Below are 21,864 nucleotides of genomic sequence, written 5' to 3'. Positions count from 1 at the left end.
AGCCTTACAACTCAGTGCTGAAAATTTGTAAACCCCTTCAAATAAATCAGCTCTTAACTACCTACCCCATTTATATTGTTAGTAGGCCATTCCTTATAAGTATGATACCACTGAGACCTCTATTGCGTGTGGGAGCTTCTTCCTGAATAACAGCCGTCTCAACTTTCGTTTTATCCCTGGTTCTGTTTAGGAGATGTACGTGTAAGGAGTCGAGCAGGATTTGAATCAGAAAGACGAGGTTCTCATCCATATATTGATTTTCGTATTTTTCATGGTAAGTGTTGGCAGATACACTATTTCTCTCAGACTTCCAGTAAACTTCAGGTCTTCATAAAATGATGTAATTTTCCAAGAGGGGAGAAAGGAATACAAGAAAAAACATGTTCAAAATGTTTTCAAAACATTAGGTCATGATAAATGACACTTTATTCCTAAATAATGTTCATAAATGTTTAGAGGCAAGTAGAGTTGGAAATTGTAAAAATATGAAAGCTGATAATAGTTTTTCTTCTTTCTAATTTAAATGTGAAATTACTTTGGTACATTCTTTTCTTTTTAAAAGCTGCATTTTCAAAACAGTTTGTTTTTGGAGGAGTTCCACTTTTGGTAACATTGGATAGATCATTTGTAGTAACACTTCAATTAAAAACATTAAGAAAACTGGACAAAATATAAAAGACTATGTATTTGAGTGTGTGAGAGTACCATTGAGGCAGGGATGAGCCTGGCATTTCAGCTGACTTTTCCCCTTAGTGGCATCTGCTGATGCTGGGAAAGTGAGTGAGAAGCTGAGCAGAGCTTTTTGTTGGACACCCGAAGCTAGAAAAACAAAAACAGATGTTTATAGCTCACCGGGGCTGGGGGATTGTCCGTGTAAACTCTCTATGCTTAAGTTAGAAATTCCAAGAGCTGTGTGTTAGAAATAAATCCCAGCCTTAAAGTATCTCAGTCAATGATTAGATTAAGGTGATCTGTGATTTTTTTGAGAATCTTTGCATTTATGTGCATGAGAGATAATGGTCTGTAGTTTTCTTTTTTATATATAATGTCTCTTTAGAGTGAGTTAGGAAGTGTTGCCTCTGCTTCTAGACTCTGAAAGGGGTTGTAAAGAATTGGTATAAATTTTTCCTTAAATAATTCACCAGTGAAACCCATCTAGGCCTCGTGTTTTCTGTTTTGGAAGGTTCCTGATTAATGATTCAGATTCTTTAGTATTAATAGATATAAGCCTTTTCAGATGGGCCAATTCTTCCTCTGTGAGTTTTGCCAGAAGTTTACTGTGGGATTAACCTGGTCAGGCTCCTGGAGGTAAATCTCACAAGCTTCATCCTGTACTCAGCCCATGCCTAGATTTCCCTGAAGCTTTTTCTCTCTCAGGGAACCCTCCAGAAGCTCACCAACTGTGTTCAGGTTCCTCTGCCCCAGCACTGGCTCTCAAGGAGGTTTCTGTTTGTGAGTCTCTGCGCCAATAAGTCTCTGTTCGCCTGTCTCTCCAACCTTGGGGCAGTGAGTCGCCTGGTGTCCCCACCTCTTCAGTGGATCCTGGAGGAGTTGTTAACTTTTCAGTCTGTTCAGCTTCTTGTGTGTTGTTAGGACAGAATGGCAAGTTCTCAGCTCCTTCTATGCAGTTCTAGAAACCAGAAATCCTATAATGTTACTTTTTAATGAAACTATAGAGTAAGTATTTTGAATTTCTCTTCTAGTTCCTATCGGTCGCCGCCCGCTCGGGCCCATTTGCGCCCGTCCTATTGGCCACATCCCATGGGGTGGCGGGTGCGCTGCGGCCCCTGGTACAGGCCGCGGTGCCGGCCACCTCGGAGTCGCCTGTGCTGGACTTGAAGCGCTCCGTCCTGTGCCGGGAGTCGCTCAGAGGCCAGGCCTCGGGCCGGCCTTTGGTCGCTTCCGTGGGCCTCAATGTCCCTGCTTCTGTTCGTTATTCCCATACAGACATCAAAGTGCCTGACTTCTCTGACTATCGTCGCCCTGAAGTGTTAGATAGTACAAAGTCTTCGAAAGAGAGCAGTGAGGCTCGGAAAGGTTTTTCCTGTTTGATAACTGCAACAGCTACTGTGGGTGTCGCATATGCTGCCAAGAATGTCGTCTCTCAGTTTGTTTCCAGCATGCGTGCTTCTGCCGATGTGTTGGCCATGTCGAAAATTGAAATCAAGTTATCCGATATTCCAGAGGGGAAGAACATGGCTTTCAATGGAGAGGCAAACCCCTGTTCGTGTGCCATCGAACCAAAAAGGAAATTGACCAGGAAGCTGCAGTTGAAGTGTCCCAGTTGAGGGACCCACAGCATGATTTAGAACGAGTAAAGAAACCTGAGTGGGTTATCTTGATAGGTGTTTGCACGCATCTTGGTTGTGTACCCGTTGCAAATGCAGGAGATTTTGGTGATTATTACTGCCCTTGCCATGGATCACACCATGATGCGTCTGGCAGGATCAGGAAGGGGCCTGCACCTCTCAACCTTGAAGTTCCCTCATATGAGTTCACCAGTGGTGATATGGTGATTGTTGGTTGGAGACCTGGACTCGAGTTACAGGCTTCTTTCAGTCTTCACGTCACCTCAGAAGAGTTACTTGAGAACAAGCCTTCTGTGCTTTGAATTAGTTGAGTTGAAATATTTAAGAATTGCTAATAATGTGTTTGCAAACATGTAAATTGAATTTAATGTTGAATACTTTCAAGCATTCACCTAAAAAAGCCACCATTAAACATTGTTATGCTCATAAAAACATGACGTCCTGAGGTTTTACAGCAAATTATTCAGGATCAAGACTGATTATTGGCTTCCCTGGTGGCTCAGACGGTAAAGAATCCACCTGCCAGTGCAGGAGACACAGATTAGATCCCTGGGTCAGGAAGATCCCCTGGAGAAGGAACTGACAACCCACTCCAGTATTCTTGCCTGGAGAATTCCATGGACAGAGGAGCCTGGTGGGCTACAGTCCATGTGGTCACAAAGAGTTGGACACAACTTAGGGACTAAACAACAATTAGTTTCACAGCTCTTTAAATTCTTTCAGATTAAAAAAAGGAATCATTCAGACTTATTTCTGTGTAGAGCAAATACAGTATTCAAGAGGCACATATAATACTCTGTGTAAATATCTATAAAAAATCTTTGGAAACAAATATTAGTAAAAAGAATATGAATAGCATAAAAGAATACTCCAAGCTTAGCTGTTTTTTTTGGGAAAGGGAGAGTACTTGTTCTTTGTAACAATACATTAGAACTTGGTAACATTGGTTGCCTCCAGGAGGGTGGCTTGAGGATATGAGAAAGAAAATTTTTGTTGTACACCCTTTTGAATTTTGGTTCATGTGAACATATACCCATTGAAACGTTTAGATAAAATTCTTTGTAAATATTGTAATATTTCAAAAATTGGCTCTGAGTAAGAATATCAGTACAATGGTGAAGTCCACATATTGACCTAAAGAAAAATGCAGTTGCATTGTGAGTCCCTAGGCTACCCCTTGTCTTTAACTAAATTTAGGGAAATGGAGGATTTGAATATTACAATTATTAAAAGATGTTGGAAATCTTAAATAGACATAATGGGGCTTTTTGGTGGGAGAGGAAAGTTAGAAATGGTCACATTGTTGGAAATAATCTTTCATGGAATTAAAATAGGATGTTTATCTTCTAAGTCACTATGAAACCAGGAGCAAAGAATATAAAATCTAAAGACAAAAATATGACCAAAGATATCAGTGATGGCAATAAAGGTAAATGGATGAAATAAATACTCCTTCTCAGAGATAAAGATGCCCAGATTGGGTGAAACATGAAACCTAGTGACAAGAAGTGGTCAGAGGCAATGTGAGGCAGTCCCAGACTTGAGGAGGCTCCTCGGGTGTGGGGACCTGGGCATGCACGCTGACCTCCTGATGTGGCACCTCTGTGGTTTGGCATCTCAGAGGAGTCCACACAGCTTCCGAGGATTGCGGATTCTCTTCCCGACCCCATCGTGACAAATGTCCTAGACTCTGGGCCACAGTTGAAAATTGTCACTGTGAAACTGATCCTGTAGTTATTGCAAAACAGGAGTGTCTCTCTAAGCCAAGATGATCATTTAATTTGGAGGGGTTTTTAAGATGGAGAAAAGTGAGTCATTCTTTCCTGCTGGTATAGTAGGCTCTATTTATTACACCACTCAGAATTCTGAAAAGAAAAAATTTTAATCTGGCGTATTTTGTGAAGTGTGATCTTAAAAAGATTTCTTAGTACATAAGAAACAGTGTTTGGGTTTACCATATCAAGGTGCATTCTCCTCTAGCTATTTAGCCTTTCAGGGAACAATTACAGGCTCCAAGTTAACAAGTGGAACCTCAATAATAATTTTATTACATAGATATCACATAATCTGCCTTAAGTTTCTGTGGTTTGGATTATCCTTTGTCATAAATCATCATTTTTGCTTTCGTGAGGCCTATAAATGGATTTTCACAAAAGGATTTGCCATGAGCGTTATCATGCAGTGAGTTCTGACTTTGAATCTTTCTAAAAGGGTATGCTATGCTATGCTATGCTATGCTAAGTCGCTTCAGTCGTGTCTGACTCTGTGCGACCCCATAGACGGCAGCCCACCAGGCTCCCCCGTCCCTGGGATTCTCCAGGCAAGAACACTGGAGTGGGCTGCCATTTCCTTCTCCAATGCATGAAAGTGAAAGTGAAGTTGCTCAGTCGTGTCCGACTCTTAGCGACCCCATGGATTGCAGCCTAACAGGCTCCTCCGTCCGTGGGATTTTCCAGGCAAGAGTACTGGAGTGGGGTGCCATTGCCTTCTCCGCTAAAAGGGTATAAGGAGGCAGAAGAAGAAAATTAGCTGAACATGGAAATACATCAAATACAGAAGCAGTCTTCAGCCTCACTCTTAAGACAAATTCCTATCAGATGTAGCAAGTTAAGCAAATGAGCCACTGAGGTGCTAGTGATAGAAGCTCACATTATTACAAACTATGCATCAGGAAATTTAAACATGTTTTTTCCTCTTTGATTTCAACACTAGAAATGTGTGCAAAGGGAATAATATTATACACATGTGAATGGAGGTGGGAAGACATTCATGTTGGTCTTATTTATAATAGGAGCATGTATTAATTAGGTTGTGGTGTTACTCACTGAAGTATTTGAGGGTAAACACCAAAATGTTTAAAACCTACACTCAGATATTCAAAATAGAATCAGGTCACATACCACACAATGCACGTGCACACGTGTGCACACACACACACACACGCACACACACAGTACAAAATGGTAAAGCAGGTGAAATAAAACGTTAACAATGGCAAATCTGAATAAAGAGGTATGTGATACAAAGTATTCCTTGTACTATTTGGCTTTGTAACTTTTTGTGATCTCCAAACAAAAAGCTTTAAAAGTATGGTAATTAAATTATGCATTTATTAAGAATCAGGGGTTTATACTCAGAGTACAAATTTATTAACCAATATTAGATCAGATCTGTGGTTGTTTGTAAAGAAGGGAGAGAGTTCAGACTTTGGGAGGACATTTTGAAACTACCCTCTAATCGTGATTACAGAGGGTGGAGGGATTTTTATGACCATGCATCCTCTTTGCTAGAAGTATTTTCCCAAACACCTGGTGTGTTGTAAACCTGCAGTCAGGGTTGGTCTGTTGCAGATTCTGATCTGTTGAAGATCTGTTTGTTGCAGATTCTGCTTTAAAAGTTAAATCTTCCTGCGAATATTCTCGCTGTTCTGATTTTGTAATAATCAGGGCAGGCTAAACATTCGCTATATTAAGACCATGCATGTGTCCCCAGACCTAGTTCTCTGCCTAGGTCTGGCTTTATAAATGCTGGTGATAAACCAAGTCTGATTTACATGACACGTCTTGTGTGGGAAATGTCTGTGACTCTAGGTGTCTGACCAACCTTGAGAAATGGTAGCACAGCTAGTGTGATAACTTTTGAAGATAACCATTGCTAGTTTGATGATTACCAGTTGCCACTAAATAAGTTGTAAAAATTATTGTGTTTTATTTTTTAGGTGATTCTGATATTATTAGAAGCATGCCAGAACAGACTGGTGAAAAGTAAATCATGTACAATTTTTCTTTAATAAAACTGGCCAGAGCTTGTTTTAAAAAAAAAAAAAAAAAAAGTTAAATCTTCCCTCAACTAATGGATGTATCCTACAGAAGCTTTCACTCTTAACTAGGTTTTGTTGTTGTTCAGGGGGTTTTGTTTGGTTGTTTGTGTCTTGGTCTCTAATGCTTTAAGTAGACGGTTCATGCTAGCTTCTTGGTGAACTTATCAGGTGTTATTATCTTGGTTCTGTGGGACAAGAAAACAAAAAATTTTCCCAGGAATCATCGCTCAGTAAAGAAATTTTATGAAGCTTTCTTTTACCTCTGTTTGTGTTCTTATTGCTTACCTTACAGTGCAAAAGATAATGTGTATCATACGTATTTGCATAGTTTGAGAAAGGAATTTTTCATGTAAAGAAGTCATTGTTGACATTATTTTAGGATGCTCAGAAATGTTCCTTGGGGTACTGTTGTGTACTAATATTTTCTTCTCTGGATGTTGGTGATATAGCCACCAAGTCGTGTCTGACTCTTAAGACCCTATGGACTGTAGCCGCCAGGCTCCTCCGTCCATGGCAAGAATACTGGAGTGGGTTACCATCTCCTTCTCTAGGGAATCTTCCTGACCCAGGAATCAAGCCCAGGTCTCCAGCATTACAGGCAGATTCTTTACCAGCTGAGCTACAAGGAAAGCCCTCCATTTTTGCAGTTTAGACAGAACTTACATATCAGTGGGAATTATATGATGGGTTGTGTTTATCAAGAAATTTGGAAGATCTTAACTTATTAAAGATACTGCTGAAATTTTCAGATGCTCACATTAGTCAGAAATTTTTATTCAGCCCAAAAAGAGATGTAAGATTGCTTACTGATTGAGAGCAGTTTCTGGTGATGCTATTTAAAAGTGTCATAACAACCCATGAGTATTCACAGTATGCTAACCACTAATTACTTGTTTAGATAGCAAAGAGCTAACATTGGTGCTTCTTACTTAACCTCTTTGTCCCTTGTCTGTCCCCCAAAGCTATACATGGAATCCTGTAATGATGTTGAAATCTGTAGGATTATTAGCAGATAAAGCAGTTGACTCTTGTAATCGTGTGATCATTTTATAACATACACCTTTTTTTAAAAGGCTTGGTGCACTTTCTCAATAGGCAGTTGATTAGTTTCTGGCAAACATTTCAACTTGGGTGTTAGCATTGACACTTCTTTGACAGCTACTGAAAAACTTCAACATTCATCCCATTCTTACAGGATCCCCAACCTTCAGACCTGCTCTGTCTAGGAATTACTTCCACTTAGGTCCAGACTTCTGGTCGTCTGGCATTTATAAACTGATTCTTGATGTCCCTCATGCAACTAATTTGTAAACTGTGTAGTCTCCTTACCTTATGGTTGTGAAGACTGACGGTTTTGAAGCACCTGATAATAATGAGCAATATGTGCAATAAGAAAAATTGGGAGGAAGAAGTAATGGGGGGGAGAAAAGAAGGCTGAGGAGAGAGAAAGTGATTGATTAGAGAGAGCAAGAGAGTGGCAAAGATGTTAGGCTGGTGGCTGAGTGGTGTGAACTGAAAAGGGCCCCTGAGCTGGGTCTCCCTAATGCAACTTCTTTGCTCCTGAGCATCACAGCGCCTCACCAGGCTTTCAAGGAGCCTCCCTCCTGTCAGTTTCCTTCTTTTCAGTAAGTTGGCTTTAGTGACCAGCTTTCTGTAGGCTGGATTAAGAGCCCCAAATATTCCTACAAATATTTTTCTGTGTCCAATTGATACACCTGGTCTCTTGAAATATAATACTTTGGACTCTTAAATTAGTTGGACTTCAGTTCAGTCACTCAGTCGTGTCCAACTCTTTGCAACCCCATGAATCACAGCATGCCAGGCCTTCCTGTCCATCACCAGCTCCCGGAGCCTACTCAAACTCATGTCCATCGAGTCGGTGATGCTGTTCAGCCATCTCATCCTCTGTTGTCCCGTTCTCCTCCTGCCCCCAATCCCTCCTAGCATCAGGGTCTTTTCCAATGAGTCAACTCTCTGCATGAGGTGGCCAAAGTATTGGAGTTTCAGCTTTAGCATCAGTCCTTCCAATGAACACCCAGGACTGACCTCCTTTAGGATGGACTGGTTGGATCTCCTTGGAGTCCAGTCTTCTCCAACACCACAGTTCAAAAGCATCAATTCTTCGGCGCTCAGCTTTCTTGACAGTCCAACTCTCACATCCATACATGACTACTGGGAAAACCGTAGCCTTGACTAGACGGACCTTTGTTGGCCAAGTAATGTCTCTGCTTTTGAATATGCTGTCTAGGTTGGTCATAAAGGAGTAAGCGTCTTTTAATTTCGTGGCTGCAGTCACCATCTTTGGTGATTTTGGAGCCCCCCAAAAATAAAGTCTGACACTGTTTCCACTGTTTCCCCATCTAGTTCCCATGAAGTGATGGGACCAGATGCCATGATCTTAGTTTTCTGAATGTTGAGCTTTAAGCCAACTTTTTCACTCTCCTCTTTCACTTTCATCAAGAGACTTTTTAGTTCCTCTTCACTTTCTGCCATAAGGGTGGTATCATCTGCATATCTGAGGTTATTGATATTTCTCCGGGCAATCTTGATTCCAGCTTGTGCTTTTTCCAGCCCAGCATTTCTCATGAGTTAAATAAGCAGGGTGACAATATACAGCCTTGATGTTCTCCTTTTCCTATTTGGAACCAGTCTGTTGTTCCATGTCCAGGTCTAACTGTTGGACTTAATGGGTTCCATATTGAGTTTTTTCAAAATTCATGTTTGTTCTAAATTTAATGTCCCTACATTCAATATTCTTTTAGTTATACATTCTCTTTAGCTTCTATAATAACAAATTCTAATCTCTTTAAACATAAAATAATTATTATAATTCTGTTCCACATGTACACTTAGAAAATCTAAGATCTTCCTTTGAAAGATTCTGATGTGATTATTAAATAGTAACCGAAGCTGTCAGCTTGACAGTTCCCTCTTTTCATGGAATTCACCAAAGCTCATTGATGTCATCCAGAGTGGAAGCCCTGGTCTGTCTGCCAACATTGGACAAGATGTAATATAAGCAGTATGTTTCTTTCATGTCCACAGAAATGCAGTTTTCCCTTTTCTTTTAACTCCTGACGCATGATAATGTTCCATTCTATGTAAATGTGTTTTGCCCATTATCTTGAGCCTTTATGTTCACTTTAGCACTTTATTCCACCCCATACCAAGGGAACCTTTCGAGGTATTTACATCGTAGCCTCAAAGGCTTTTAGCCTTACTCATCTTTTTGTTTCTGGTTTTTTGCAGCCTATGGCTCTTTTTTGATTGTTCATTGGCTCAGTCGTGTCCATCTCTGCGACCTCACTGACCGCAACATACCAGACTTTCCTTCATTTTCTCACGGAGTTTGCTCAAACTTATGTCCACTGAGTCAATGATGCCATCCAACCGTCTCATCCTCTGTCACCCCCTTCTCCTTCTGCCTTCAGTCTTTCCCAGCATCAGGGTCTTTTCCAATGAATCAGCTGTTTGCATCAGGTGGCCAAAGTATTAGAGCTCCAGCTTCAGCATCAGTCCTTCCAATGAACATTGAGGGTTGATTTCCTTTAGGATTGACTGGTTTGATGTCCTTGCAGTCCAAGGGACTCTCAAGAGTATTCTCCAGCACCACAGTTTGAAAGCATCAATTCTTCAGTGCTCAGTCTTCTTTATGGTTCATTATAAAGACTGAATATATTCTTGTTGCATCAAGTTGACTAAACTGGATATCTTCTACCAGTTAGACTTTATAAGGTCCCATTTGTATTTCTCTAAGTATGATCTGTATTAGCCGTAAACGGAATTCAGGCGGGCCAGTGCCCTTACGTTGAATCAGATGTCTCATGTGGTCTTTATTGTGATGATCTACAGTGACAACAGACAAAACTCTCCTTAAATTTTGCCTTAGAGCCTCATGTGCATTTGGGTTGTTTTTTATCTTCCTAACAGGGCCCTGTTAGACTTGGGTACTTTTTTGATACTTAGTGATATGAACAGAAAGAACATGTGTTTCTGTGTTTATTTTGAGCTTAAAAGTTTATGTCATACTGATTTTATTGTCTTGGATTATCTAAGTCTTTAGTATACAGTAACTCCCACGCAAACTCATACCCTTCTTACCGCTTCTTCCCTTTAAGAACGGAAGTTGTTGCATGGCGTTTCCCTCAGCTATGACAAGGAAGCCTGGCTTTGCTGCAGTCCATGGAGTTCCAAAGAGTCAGACACGACTTAATGACTAAACAAGGACTTTGTTGTTGTTATATTGTTTTTCTTACTCTCTTTCATACTGTACTGCCTGGTCATTACTTTCCTATTTACAAGGAAATAGGAAATTTGAAATTACATTTGAAATTTGAAATTACAAATATAGTTTCTCCTATTTCTTTTAACCAGTATTTGTTTGACCTGCAAAGATGACTGTTCCATCATTTGTAATTAAACTGAGGTTCAGTTCGGTAACTTAAATAACATTCCTGATGTTACTAGTAGAAGTGGCAGACCTGGGATTCAAACCCAGGTGTATGACTCCACAGCTCGTGTGTTTATTTGCCTTGCTGCATTGCCGCTTTGTATCAGTACAGGCTACTCCTTAAAGACCATCGCTTTCAGCACCTCGCTGCTTTTTCCCCCTTTATCCATGCATGCTGAATGTAAAAATTCTTCCAGGAAAACTTGAATTTAGATGTAACTAAATGTATTTATTCAGTATTTAACAGTAGGCTTCCTGATATGGCTCCTATTCTTTTTTAAGGAAAATTAAAGAGAGATTAGAACATCAGTTCAGTTCAGTCACTCAGTCATGTCCAACTCTTTGAGACCCCATGAATTGCAGCACACCAGGCCTCCCTGTCCATCACCAACTCCCGGAGTTCACTCAGACTCACGTCCATCAAGTCAGTGATGCCATCCAGCCATCTCATCCTCTGTCGTCCCCTTCTCCTCCTGCCCCCAATCCCTCCCAGCATCAGAGTCTTTTCCAATGAGTCAACTCTTCCCATGAGGTGGCCAAAGTACTGGAGTTTCAGCTTTAGCATCATTCCTTCCAAAGAAATCCCAGGGCTGATCTCCTTCAGAACATAGAACATCTTAATTTTTTTACTCAATTATCATTCAGTATGACCTTGCTTTAGTCTAGAGTTAAAACCTTGCAGCACTGATTTAAAAAAAAAAAAAAAATTTTTTTTTAAACAATCTCCAAGGGGAACTCATGCTAACATGCATGTAAATGATTGTCATGGTGTAAAGGTAGCAGATAATAGTGACTGCAGGGCGCCCTCTCGTGGACGATTAAAGCAGGTAGTGATCACGTCTCAAAATCCAAAAGCTTTTTCTGTGAAAAATCTCTTTCGTCTTTTGACTAAATGCCAGTGATGTCTCTGCCGTGATAGAGAAGAGGGTCTGTGGGAGCCCTGGGCATGATACTGCTCAAGGTATGTCGATTTCCAGCCCGTCTGTTTCCCTAACCTATTGCCTAGATTTCTTTTTTCAGTCCGCTTTCTAGTCTGAAGGAAAAAAGCAAGAGAAAAACACGGCTTCTAAATTTACTGCTATCCCACATTTCATTGCTGGCTCCGAGAAGCCAAGGGTGGGTGACTGGAAGTAACTCCCATGATCATTAAGTAACAAGGCTCATTTAGTTTGGGTGAAGGTTGATTAGTTTGTTTGTGGTCACACAGTGAGGTAATGTGATATTTTAAAAGAGAACCAGCAGTGCCAACAGTTCTTAATAGTAACTTGATTAAGTCACTGAGCCCTGTCGGCTTTCTAAGCTGGACTGGAATGTAGGTAACCATGTAAACTAGAACAAGCCTAGGACTTAAATAGTCCTAGCCTGGTGGAAGCTGGGCTTTAATAAAGACACCTTTAATCTGTTGTCTGTTATGCTGTGAAATAAATAATGGCATGTCTCATGTCACAAAATGAGTTCATGAGAATATTGGCAATAGGGTCAGATTTTATGTAATGTGGTCTGGGGTTAGCTCTTTTAGTAATTGTCTGAATGGAAGTACTAGTTAAGTTCTCATGATCACTCTTCTTTTAAAAAAATATATATATAACATATATAATAGTATATATATATATATTTTTTCTTCTGCATTTGTTTTTGCCCACGCCGCACATGTGGCAAGCAGGATCTTAGCTCCTTGGCCAGGGATTGACCCCGTGACCCCTGCTTTGGGAGCGTGCAGTCTTAGTCACTGGACCACCAGGGGAATCCCTGATCACTCTTTCTTGTCTGCAGTTCCCCATGTGTCCTCTTTTTTCCATTCCTAAATGATGCTGCTCATACCAACTCATTCAACTATGGTATCTTCGCCATAGTGGCCTCTACTTGCTTGTTTCAATATAGAAACTTTATCCTTACTTCTTACAGGGCATCAGTGTGTATCTGTGTGTGGAGGAAGGATAGGGTGGACGAAGCAAACCTGAAGAAACTAAAATTTTCCACCTTAAAATGATCTCATCGTGCTTCATCCTTGATTTACAGTTACTGATTCCCTTTTCTTCCATCATCCTTTGGAAGCTATCCTAGGACAGTTCTGGAAATTTCTGTATCATTTTCTTTTAGAAAACCTGTTCTCCATTGAACTGTGCTGCTGTGTGCTTGTTCTGCTTCTGAAGGTTTGTTCTAAGGGACTCAGGATGGGTGCCAAGATTTCGTCACAGGAATGGTTATTGCAGAATTGTTGGTAAGAAATGTGAAAGTTAGGAACAGCAAAAAGATTTAGTAAATGATGATGATTTCCATACTTTATATTTGGCTAGTAAAAATGATGGGACACGTAAATTCCATTTACTGACTTGAAGAGATATTCATGAATTTGTAAGTTAAAAAAACTGTGAACTGTGTGGGATGAAAGAGAAACTTTATGTATACATGTATATAGGAAAGAGTTGATTGAAAACTACTTTGCGGGCCAGACTATTGATAGCTGTTGTTCCTGGGCCGCTAAGCCTTCCCGTGCAGCTTGTCCCCATTCTCAAACCCATGTTGAGGAGAGGAGAAGGCATAGGGCAGCTGCTCCCAGAAAGAACCAGGAAAAACATACCTTTTAAAAGAAAGTGACGGTGTGCCTCAAAATAACAGGGTAGGAAGCTCCAGGGGTTGATCTCTCCATCAAAACAACCGCTTTAAAGGGGGGATGGGCAGAATTCACTATTTCAGGACTCTGGGCGCTGGCTGGACACTGACGAGGACTGCTTGCTGAGGGAGGGGCTGCTGCTCTTCGGCGATTGGGCGTTGTGTTGGGCACAGACCCGTGATCGTCACTCACCCCTCGGCCCTCAGCCTGTGGGAACGCTGTCCAGTCATGGCTTGGTGAGGCCAGGGTGGGCAGTGGGGATCTAGTCCTCCAGAAATTTGGAGTTGCATCTTTAAGTCAGTCTGGCAGATTCCGAGGCATGGGCACTGATGTTTGCCTGGGTTTCATCCCTTTTCAGCTGCAGAGGCTTCGGCCAGCAGCATCTACCAGAAGAGTTAAGGAATCGGTACTGCCCTCACCCCCTGGCCTTTGGAGCCAGACATTTGGGAAATCTGTGTTGGGTCACCAACTGACTTCAGCAATACTGTAATAGGAGCTTCAGTGACCACACACTACAAGGAGTAAACAAAGTCAAATAGATATGCAAAGGCCAGTTTGGAAAAATCACAAAACAGTTGGCTTCAGCCCACAACAAGTAAAAATAAACAGTCCTGGAAGAGTGAGAGATTAGATTTCCAGTTCCCCAAGTATAATTCGCACAATGTCCAGTTCTCAGTGAAAAACTATAGAACATAAAAAGAAATTGGAAACTATGACCCATACATATGACAAAAGAACATCACAACAGCCACCCCGAGGATGCCCACACATGGGAACTGCTAATCAAAGAGGTTAACTCAACTGTCTTTAATGCTCAATGAGCTAAAGCAAACCAAGGGAGAGAATGAGAGGAAATCAGGAAGGCGCTGTGTGAACAAAATCTGAATCTCAATAAATAGGAATTATAAAAAAGAACCCAACAAGTTCTGGAGCTGATAAGTATGATAACTGAAATGAGAAATTCACTAGAGGGATTCAGCAGCAGATTTGAGTGAGCAGAAGAATAGATCAGCAAACTTGAAGATAAGAACATTGAAATAATCCAGACTGAGAAGCAGAAAGGAAAAGGAATGAAGAAAAATTCCTTCCACAAGAAACCCATTGAGGAATCCCCATGTATACCACATGTGACTCATAGCAGGCCCAGCAGGAGAAAGAAGAGGGAGGGCAGAAAAAGCTGTTTGAATGGTGGGCAACTTCCTGCAGCTGATGGAGATGTGGATATACACATCCAAGAAGCTCAGTGAACTCAAAGCAGGGTGAACATGTGGCGCACCGGTGCCGTCTGCAGATGCATGGAGACACCTGGAGACTGCCGTACGGAATGCAATTAAGTCAGAAAGAGAAAAACAAATGCCGTATAATATCACGTAGATGTGGAATCTACAAAAATGGTACAGATGAGTTTATTTGCAAGGCAGAAATAGAGACAGATGTAGAGAACAAAGTTATGGATGGAAGAGTGGAAGTGGGGGGATGAATTGGGAGTTTGGGATTGATATATATACACACACACACACTATTGATGCTATGTATAAAGGGCTTCCCTGGTGGCTCACTAAAGAATCTGCCTGCAGTGCGAGAGACCCGGGTTTATTTCCTGGGTTGGGAAGAACCCTTGGAGAAGGGAATGGCACCCCATTCCAGTATTCGTGCCTGGAGAATTCCATGGACAGAGGAGCCTGGTGGGCTACAGTCCATGAGGCCGCCAAGAGTTGGACACAATTGAGTGACTAACACACTGTGTATAAAATAGGTAACTAATGAAAACCTATTGTATAGGTCAGGGAACTCTACTCAATATTCTGTGGTGACCTAAATGGGAAGGAAATCTGAAAAAGAGGGGATATATGTGTATATATAACTGATTCACTTTGCTGTACAGCAGAAACTAAACATTGTAAAGCAACTATAATCTGATAAAAATAAGAAAACACAACAAAAAGGCAAATTGTTGAAACCCAAAGACAAAGATAACTGGGGAAGCCATGGTAAAAGGACCTGAATATTTAATTCCAGAGCTGAACTAAAATGAAAATGGGGGTTGGACTGAAAAGGAACGGGGGAAAGCACTGACAACTAACAGACATTGGAAGAGGAAAAGGGAAAGAAGAGGGGATATAGAATGTAATAACATTAAAAGGTGACATCCAAGGTAGTAGACAACACAAGTCATAGAAACATAAGTATACTTAGTAAAACAGAGGTATTTTTTAATTTGTGGAGTTGTAGCAACGTCCTTCAGTAGAGGATTGGATAGATTATGGTCCATCCATATGGTGGAATACTTTTACAGCCTCAAAATGAGGACGGTCTCCGTGTACTGATAGGGAAAGAGTTTTAAGAAAAATTTAAAGACAAGGTACAAAACAAGTATGATATGCTACCATTTATGTAAAAGAAGTAGAACCATGGTATATAACAGTGTTTCCATATGTTTGAGCCAAAAACTCAGGAAGCATACCCACAAAACTTTTCAGGTAAAAAATGATCATTTTAGGGGAGAGTCTGGCAGTTGATTGGATCGGGAATGGGGTAGGGGTAAGGTTTTATCGCTGTGTTCTTTTCTCCCTCCCTCTTTCCCTCCTTGATTTTTATTTTTAAAACGTGAGTGCAGTATATTTGAAAAAACGTAATGAAGAAAAGATACCACTCCTTCTCCCAATCTGGTCCTATATTAAGCCTCAGGCAAAGCTTTGAGGTAGTTTGCATTGCCATCTCTGCAAAGTCTCTTGGAATTTTCTATTCTTTCTAGAATGTAATCTTAGGTATAGGCTCCTTGCCCACTAGGTAAAGAAAATTCTTTTCACTGGATGATTTGCCATTTCGTTTCGACAGCTACTCCGGCCTTTCTTAGATTGTATGTGAAATAATCCATAATTGTTAAAGCTGTTTCTGTCATTAAGTGAAGGTCTTATTTCTTACCCTGTTGTAAATGTTACTTCTGGGGCTAGTCTTGCTGGAAGGCGTTGGGCTCCTATGATGAGTGAGCTTTTCCCCTTGAGCTAATATCTAATATTCATGCTCAATATGGTCAAAACAGAGTTCTTGATAATGAGTCCCAACTTCAGGGCTCTGTAGGGAAAATAAGGACATGAATTATGGATAGTTTTCTGGGTTTTTTTTTTCCCCCCAGTTAAGGGAAGTGAGACATCAAGAAGTTGTGACTTGTGAGAAGTCACCTAGGAAATAGGAGTACAGGCAGGGAAAGGCCCAGCTGTGGTCTCAGAGCCCTGACTCCTGGATGGTGCTGCTGTCTACATTGATGGTGCAGATCCTAGCGTGTTGTTGTGTGCACTCAGCACAGTGTGGGTTGAACCCTTCACAGGAGGCTCATTCAATGTTTGGACCTTATGTAATTATCCTCCCAAAGAGACTCTCAAGTTTACTTCAAGGATGGGTTAGTTTGGACATGTAATTTGGGAGCAGTGATCCTTCTATCAGTGTCTGGATGCAAAGTGATTGCCAGTGATGAAACTGTTACCTTCTCTGTGTAATTTAAGATACTGAATAGAAGGGAATGCTCATGAAGTCATGCTTATGATCTTGAACTCTTTTAGATTACTGTTGCATAATCAATAGAATGTGTCTTTCACAGCATTTTTTAGAAGCTTTCTTAAATGTATTGGCTCTAATGCGTTAATTATATAGCATTTCTACATTGGTTTCTGGGGTTATATTTGTACAATGGAGACGATAATCTTTGCCATCTTCACAGGATTGCTGTAATTACTAAACGGGATCACAGATGTGAATGTACTCTTGTAAAACTGTAAAGTGCCTTGTAAATACAGAGATGGCAGTACTAGTATTAACTAGATCTCATCTGGTCCCCGTGTGTTCGTGTCATTCCACTCTGTCCCTTCCAGGCCCAGTCTTTTCTAGGAATAACGTTAGAAGGGTCACATTAAATACTTGTATTTCTGTATGTTAGCTTTTCCCCCTATGTCTTTATTTTTGTAGATACTTCCATCTAAATAAGGACAATTTTGAATGATGGTGTATGCAGAATTTTATCATAAACTGTCGCTAAACCATATGGTAAAACAATAAACCATATGGTAGATTTGAAATAAGAGATTTGTGAGTAATGCTGTGGACACAGGATTTGTAAGCAGATCTGTGTTTTAAAATCTAGTTGTCACCCTGTATTGACTGTGTGACCTTATATATAGTCTCGTGTAGATTCAGTGTTTTCATGTATAAAGTGGAAGATAATAATAGTCATTTTCTGACACTGTAGAGGGCTAAATGAGATACTTTTTTTTTAAGCACATGGAACATTTTCTGAACTTAAACTAACCTCATTCCTCAAACATACTAATTCTAGTTCAAACATAATCACTTGATATTTAATAGTGTTTCCACTTTGGTTCCAATCCTTTTTATGTAAGTCATGTTGCTAAAGATCAAAAGGTAACGCCACAGTTGTTCTAGATACTCTTTATTTTAGATTCACTGAGATGGAAGATGAAAAAACCACATAACTGTGTGTTGTTTCTGGCTTACGTGAGTATATGGGAACCTCAGAACTCATCAGTTATTTCACAAACAGTATGCACTTACTCAAGGAGGGCATAGCAGCCCACTCCAGTATTGCTGCCTGGAGAAGCCCATGGACAGAGGAGCTTGGTGGGCTACAGTCCATAGGGTCATAAAGAGTTGGACATGATTGAAGCAGCTTAGCATATGCACACACATGCAGTTATCCATTCATTCATTCAGTGTATGTTATGCATCCCTACATGGCACTATTATTAGGCTCTGAAATACAAAGATGAAAAAGTAGTTTGTGCCTGTATGGGAGGTCATCATTTGTTGAAGTAGACAGAGAAATAAGTAATTTTGTACAATATCAGAAGTGGTCTGACTGGGGTCTGCCCAGGCGGCCTTGAGAACCCAGAGGAGGTGCCCCCATCTCTCCTAGACGGCGGGTGTGCGTGTAGCTGTCCAGGTGTGCTTCCCAGGGCAGGTGTCGCCGGAGTCGAGTCTGGAGAGAGCCAGCGCCTGGAAAATGAGGCCTTTTCATCGAGGATAAGGAGATGGAGTTTAGTTTGAAATGGTGATAGGCCAATGAATACTTTTATTTAGAGCAACATGAACAGGTTTGGAACTTGGAATAATTACCGAGAGGCATACCTACCTCTTAACCAGTGGCATCAAACATCAATTTTATCACCATCTTCACTGGCACCATTTCTTTGAAACCTGTTATATATCTGACCTGTGTATATAGTATCTCATTTAATCCAACACTGTTTGAATTAGATATCATTGCCGTTATTTTATAGCTGAGATAACTCTGGGTAATAGCGGTTGATAGAAGAGTTAGTGATGGGACACACACTAGAGAGTCTTTGATTGCCTGTCACTCGACCTTTGGAGAGTTAATGGAAGTTAAGATGAGAGATGCTGACTTGTTGATCCTTAGCCTTCATTTTCATGTTTTATGTTGTGAACATTTCGCTGAATTTAGTTAGTTTCTAGACTTTGAAGACTTCATTCCCTACAAGATAGCTTTTAACCAAAGTCTGTTATTTTGTCTGGCGCCCCAGAAACTTTGGTTCTGTCTCACACTGCAGGGAAACATGATGGTTAGACTCATGGAAAGAAGACATGTCAGTATCCAAACTGCGTTATTCTCCATTCTATCTCCTTTTCCTCTAAAGTTATCATAAAGGAATTTGAAATGACACCTCGTTAGGATTTGAGGTGCTTGAGTTCTAAGTCTCATAACATATGTAACTGGGGCCCTGGTTTCTCAGTGTGAAGGATGATTTGGAACTAGGTTTTGTCCTCCTGCTCCGTAGTGTTTCTATAGTGTATTGAAGCAATAGAGGGAGAGGTGATCATTCTTGGAAGTTTAAAAAAAGAAAAAACTGATGATTAATCCAACCACACTCCTGATTATGTTTCCAAATGCTGATAAAATTGGTCATTTACCCCTTCATTCTTAGCTGTTTAATTGAAAATCAAATAAAGTACCTCTTCTTTCCTAGAAATGTGGCATGACAGTTGATGAATTTTAAGAAATATTGGTATGTAACTAGAAGGTGCTCTTGATAGGTTATGTGCAGTTTTGACTTACTCTACTCACCTTTTTACTCCTTTCATTTCAGCTCAATCCGAAATTGAAGTTTCTGTGTCTGCAAGGAATATCAGACGGTTACTAAGTTTCCAGCGGTATCTTAGATCTTCACGCTTTTTTCGTGGTACTACTGTTTCAAATTCTCTGAACATTTTAGATGATGATTATAATGGACAAGCCAAGGTGTGTATAGCTTTCTTCAAGAAAACATTGATTCTTACATAGGTTTAATGAAACCTTGTTTCTCCCATATGATACTGATTTTATCTAGCCTTTTTTTGGTATGTGAAATCAGTTGAACTCAATTTTTATTATAGGTTTTCTCTTTAGAGCAGCTGTTCATCTTATGATTAGGTTATTACAGAGCAAGGAACTAAAATAATGAAAATGTTTTCATGTATTATAGCATTACAACATTTATTGTAATAGCAAGTAGATCAGTGGAACATTAAACTGTAAGGTCACAAGGATCCTAATGCTGGAAAGAATATTATGGTTTTCCCGATGTAATTTCTCTATACTATAGTTAAGAAGGGACTCGGTTGCTCTCTTCCAGTTGTTTAAAAGTAAACTCAGCACAGGAAGTCTCATGACTTTCAGTCACACTTTTCATGATCTCTTGTATAAGTGAGATATTTGGAAGATTTAAATGTTTTTTTAAATTTGGTGATTGTGAGCATTGTTTTTTTCATATAGTTTAAAAGAAATATCTTAATGAAGGTGGAAATTGGCTGAGGTGGTTTTTTACTAAATGAGGATTTTTTAATAATCTCACATTTCTAACATTTGTAAAAGTATTCTTTGACTTAATACCTACGGGTTAGATGTAGGTTTGTGTAGATGGGGCCAGGGTACCCACTCTATGATTACATTAAAGTGAAAACATTTACTTCCCTGTTTGATAAAACAAATCAATGGAAAAGCACTCATACTTTCTTTAAATTTAAGAAAGTTCACAAGTTCTGCTTTTTCAAATGAGAATATTGGTCTGTGTGTCATTGGTTGTTAGGACTATTATCACTTCTTCTGGTAATACCTAGTATTGCTTATGCTGATTTAGCCATATATGAATATATGACAGTGAACTTTGGGTTCAAAATACAGATTTTTTCTTGAAAATAAAGTCCATGAAATTTTCAGGTTACAAAGACATGGTGTAAAAGTATCTGTTTGATTTTTAGGGTTGTTGTGGGGCTTATTTGCTTGGCTGAAATAACCATCAACCTAAAAATTATGTAGTAAATGCAATGGACTATTCTATTAGGATATTTAAGGAATATTAATAAATAAATTGGGAATGTGTTTTAAGAAGAAAATAACAAATAATTTAAGTGTAGTATATACTACAGGTGTCTGGTACCTGGATTCCAGAGTCTGATCACCTAACTTAAGACCCAGCTCTGTGACTCTCACTGAGCAAGTTAATGACTTTTTCCCTCTTTTCCCATCTGTAAATGAGGGTTGAAAACAATGCCTACATGATAGTGTTGGTGTGAATAGTAAGAATGTGTCAAAAATAAAGCATTTTTAATAGTATCTGGAATGTAGCAAGTATTCAACTATTGCAACTTTTATTAGATTTTTAAAATCTAGTTTCTAGACCGTGCAATGTGTGAACTACACTTCTCTGATGGGTATTGGAATTCTTGACAGTTCATGAGAGCATAAGAATAAGTCAAAAGGAACACCAGCCTTACCTCTGCATTTATCAATTGAGAAAACATTAATTGTTTTTCAAATGGAGTTTATCCCTTTGGACATATTTTGGAGTTGTTTGGAAAGGTCATGACTAAGGAGAGTGATCATTAGCATTTCTTAAGTCGACCACTTTCTGTTTTTGTTAGCTTCCTTATGGACTATCTACAAAAGACAGAGAAAGTTACTGAGATTAAATTACAGTAGGAATGTTTGGTTTTCATTTCAGTGTATGCTGGAAAAAGTTGGAAATTGGAATTTTGATATCTTTCTCTTTGATAGACTAACAAATGGTAAGTGAAGACTTTGACTTACTCTCATGTATTCTCAGGATTGCTGCATTGATGGGATTGCCACTGCTTTCATTTATTGAGTGTGGGCGCCCTCTGCTGGCTGAGGGAGCATCATATTGTTCCTTCTTCAGTGACTGATCTGTAAGCCTAGAGCATCCATCTAAAATTTTACTTTTGATTATCACTCTTAGTAGTAATCAAAAGTAATCCCTGTCATAGTCACTTGGGTATCTCTAATTAAACCTACTGCTGTTAATAAGAGGCTTCTCAGCTGGTTCAGTTGGTAAAGAATTCACTTGCCGATGGCAAGAGACGTGGTTTCAATCCCTGAATCAGGAAGATCCCCTGGAGGAGGGCATGGCAACCCACTCCAGTATTCTTGCCTGGAGAATCCCATGGACAGAGGAGCCTGGCGGGCTGCAAGTCCATGGGGTCGCAGAGTCAGACACGATTGAGCATGCACTTCTATTCTTCTTTTCTCTTGCTATTAATAACCCAACGTACACATTATTATCTCATGGTTCTTGATGTTTCCTTTTTGGGTTTTTTTGTGCTGTAGCCATGTACAGTGACATCCTCCAATCTTATATTCCAG

At 39.9% G+C, this 21,864-nt stretch overlaps 2 protein-coding genes and 1 non-coding gene across 11 annotated transcripts in view; all 3 read left to right on the top strand.

Moving 5' to 3' along the window:
• Positions 1-21,864, top strand: part of PDE7A (phosphodiesterase 7A) — a 113,994-nt gene that overhangs the window by 65,330 nt on the left and 26,800 nt on the right. For all 9 annotated transcript variants that reach the window (XR_009490490.1, XR_009490493.1, XR_009490492.1 and 6 more), the window contains exons 3-5: positions 191-274; positions 19,313-19,464; positions 21,206-21,269. Coding sequence is in view for 3 of the 9 variants with exons in the window: in XM_003586888.6 (XP_003586936.1) it covers positions 191-274; positions 19,313-19,464; positions 21,206-21,269 (300 nt within the window). In the remaining 6 variants the exon portion in view is untranslated. The remainder of the gene's footprint in view (positions 1-190; positions 275-19,312; positions 19,465-21,205; positions 21,270-21,864) is intronic.
• On the top strand, positions 1,238-2,741 carry LOC101902754 (cytochrome b-c1 complex subunit Rieske, mitochondrial-like). The gene is given in 4 exon segments (XM_059874388.1): positions 1,238-1,279; positions 1,378-1,506; positions 1,704-2,202; positions 2,205-2,741. Coding segments are annotated over 4 exon segments (1,077 nt in total). The 3' UTR covers positions 2,612-2,741.
• On the top strand, positions 5,717-5,848 carry LOC112449664 (small nucleolar RNA SNORA72). Its single transcript, XR_003038260.1, has one exon. It is a non-coding gene; the product is annotated as a small nucleolar RNA SNORA72 (small nucleolar RNA).

The sequence above is a fragment of the Bos taurus genome, chromosome 14, assembly GCF_002263795.3.
Source record: "Bos taurus isolate L1 Dominette 01449 registration number 42190680 breed Hereford chromosome 14, ARS-UCD2.0, whole genome shotgun sequence".
Classification (NCBI taxonomy): domain Eukaryota; kingdom Metazoa; phylum Chordata; class Mammalia; order Artiodactyla; family Bovidae; genus Bos; species Bos taurus.
This window is presented reverse-complemented; position numbering and strand designations above follow the sequence as displayed.